General features: G+C 54.9%; 1 protein-coding gene across 1 annotated transcript in view; it reads left to right on the top strand.

Moving 5' to 3' along the window:
• The first annotated feature begins 2,711 nt into the window (after positions 1-2,711).
• LOC129845692 (tripartite motif-containing protein 16-like) overlaps positions 2,712-2,898 on the top strand; it is a 4,021-nt gene continuing 3,834 nt past the window's right edge. The window contains exon 1 of the mRNA XM_055913572.1: positions 2,712-2,723. Within this exon, the coding sequence (XP_055769547.1) occupies positions 2,712-2,723 (12 nt within the window). The remainder of the gene's footprint in view (positions 2,724-2,898) is intronic.

The following is a 2,898-nucleotide window of genomic DNA, read 5'->3' as shown; positions in this document are numbered from 1 at the left end:
TTGGCTAGTCTTTCCTGTTCGTGCGTTCTTCGTGTCTATGTAAGTTCTCAAGTTCAGGTCTGTCTACGTCGTTTTGTTGTTTTGTAATCTATTCAAGTGTTCTTCGTATTTTCGTCTTCATTTAATAAATTCATTACAACGTATTGGTCCGATCCTACTCGCCTCTCCTCATCCGAGGAGGAGGAATTAGACAGCCGTTACAGAATCACCCACCACCAAAGGACCAAGCGGCGTGGGAGAAAGCAACAGCGCACGAAGGAGGAATGGACATGGGAGGATGTTTTGGACGGCAAGGGTTGCTACACATGGGAGCAGATCCTGGCTGGAAAGGATCGTCTCCCATGGGAACAGCTGGAGGCGATTAGGAGAGCAGATGCAACTGGAGAGAGGAACCGGCGTTATGAGGGTACGCGGCTAGCACGGAAGCCTGTGAGTCAAGCCCAAAAATGTCTTGGGGGGGGGCTACAAGGGAGTGTGGCAAAGTCAGGTAGGAGACCTGCGCCAACTCCCCGAGCTTACCGTGGAGAGTGAAAGTACGGGCAGACACCGTGTTATGCAGTAGAGCGCACGGTGTCTCCTGTACGTGTGCATAGCCCGGTGCGGTACATACCAGCTCCTCGTATCTGCCGGGCTAGATTGAGCATTGAGCCAAGTGCCATGAAGCCGGCTCAACATATCTGGCCTCCAGTACGTCTCCTCGGGCCGGTGTACATGGCACCAGCCTTACGTATGGTGTCCCCGGTTCGCCAACACAGCCCAGTGCGGGTTATTCCACCTCCCCGCACTGGATGGGCTACGGGGAGCATACAACCAGGAAAGTTTGGGCAGGCTCAGTGCTCAAGGGAGCCAGTACGCCTGCACGGTCCGGTATATCCGGCGCCACCTTCCCGCCCCAGCCCAGTACCACCAGTGCCTACACCACGCACCAGGCTTCCAGTGCGTCTCCAGAGCCCTGTTCCTCCTCCACGCACTCTCCCTGTGGTGCGTGTCTCCAGCCCAGTACCTCCAGTTCCGGCACCACGCACCAAGCCTCTTGTGCGTATCCAGAGCCCTGTACGCACTGTTCCTTCTCCCCGCACTCGCCCTGAGGTGCGTGCCCTCAGCCCGGTACCACCAGTGCCGGTACCACGCACCAGGCTGATAGTGCGCCTCGAGAGTCCAGTGTGCCCTGTTCCTGCTCCCCGCACTAGCCTTGAGGTGCGTGCCCTCAGCCCGGTACCTCCAGTTCCGGTACCACGCACCAGGCCTATAGTGCGCATCGAGAGTCCAGTGTGCCCTGTTCCTGCTCCCCGCACTAGCCTTGAGGTGCGTGTCTCCAGTCCGGTACCACCAGTTCCGGCACCACGCACCAGGCCTACTGTGCGCCTCAGCAGGTCAGAGTCAGCCGTCTGCCCAACGCCGCCTGCACTGTTTGCCTGCCCAGCGCCATTCTGAGCTGCCTGCCTGCCCAGCGCCATCTGAGCTGCCTGCCTGCCCAGCGCCGTCTGAGCTGCCTGCCTGCCCAGCGCTGTCTGAGCTGCCTGCCTGCCCAGCGCTGTCTGAGCCATCCGTCTGCCCAGCGCCGTCTGAGCCGCCCGTCTGTCCCGAGCCGTCAGAGCCGCCCGTCTGCCAAGCGCCATCTGAGCCGCCCGTCTGCCAAGCGCCATCTGAGCCGCCCATCTGTTCCGAGCCGCCAGCCAGTCAGGAGCTGCCAGAGCCGCCAGCCAGTCATGAGCCGCCAGCCAGTCATGAGCCGCCCTCCAGTCATGAGCCGCCCTCCAGTCATGAGCCGCCCTCCAGTCATGAGCCGCCCTCCAGTCATGAGCCGCCCTCCAGCCCGGAGCCGCCCCTCAGCCCGGAGCTGCCAGTAGTCCAGAGCTGCCAGTAGTCCAGAGCTGCCAGTAGCCCGGAGTTGCCCCTCTGTCCTGAGCTACCTCTCTGTCCTGAGCTACCTCTCTGTCCTGAGCTACCTCTCTGTCCTGAGCTACCTCTCTGTCCTGAGCTACCTCTCTGTCCTGAGCTACCTCTCTGTCCTGAGCTACCTCTCTGTCCTGAGCTACCTCTCTGTCCTGAGCTACCTCTCTGTCCTGAGCTACCTCTCTGTCCTGAGCTACCTCTCTGTCTTGAGCTACCTCTCTGTCCTGAACAGCCCTTCACTCCTCCCCTCTTCCTCCCCTCCTCCCTTTTCATTCTATTCTATCAGCCACACCACTAGCTCACCTCCACACAATACATTTACAAGTTAAAGACACACCTTGGAATAAATAACAAAGGAAAACTATTACTAGATGAAGTTTAGTGTTTTTTATTATTTCCCATCACCATAAATCATATTTAATCACTGAACAGTAGCAGACCTAACTTCATCTGTTCCTGACTCTGGATAGTGGATTAAAAAGACCATCAATCTCCAATGATATGAAAGTACTATTCTGAACATTACTGATATACTGAGTGGCAAGTCAAGATATCTGCTGGTTTTATTGTTTGGTCAATAGCACCACCTGCTGGACAGGTTTAATGTTGCTGGACTGAGCAGTATGGGAGGATGAAAGATGACACATTTAGGGACGGTTTCCTGGACATCTACATTGAACATACTTTTTAGTCCAGGACTAGGATTAATCTGTGTCTGGGAAACCAGTCCATATAGTTTAGTAGAAAGTAAGTGATACCAGCTTGTAGTGGGCTGACTAGTCCTGAATTGTCCTTTAGTTCCTGGACCATTTTCCATGCAGCTCCAGGTGACAGAGAACACATCAATTAGGACCAACAAGCTGATCAATGATACTGAGGAGAATTACATAGAGACAGAGAACCAACTGGAGAAAACATATCAATGGTTCTGAATGACAACCAATATACATCAACACCAGACATCATGATTCATGGAAATGTACAAGATTAAAACATTGCAAT

The sequence above is a fragment of the Salvelinus fontinalis genome, unplaced genomic scaffold, assembly GCF_029448725.1.
Source record: "Salvelinus fontinalis isolate EN_2023a unplaced genomic scaffold, ASM2944872v1 scaffold_0338, whole genome shotgun sequence".
NCBI lineage: Eukaryota > Metazoa > Chordata > Actinopteri > Salmoniformes > Salmonidae > Salvelinus > Salvelinus fontinalis.
This window is presented reverse-complemented; position numbering and strand designations above follow the sequence as displayed.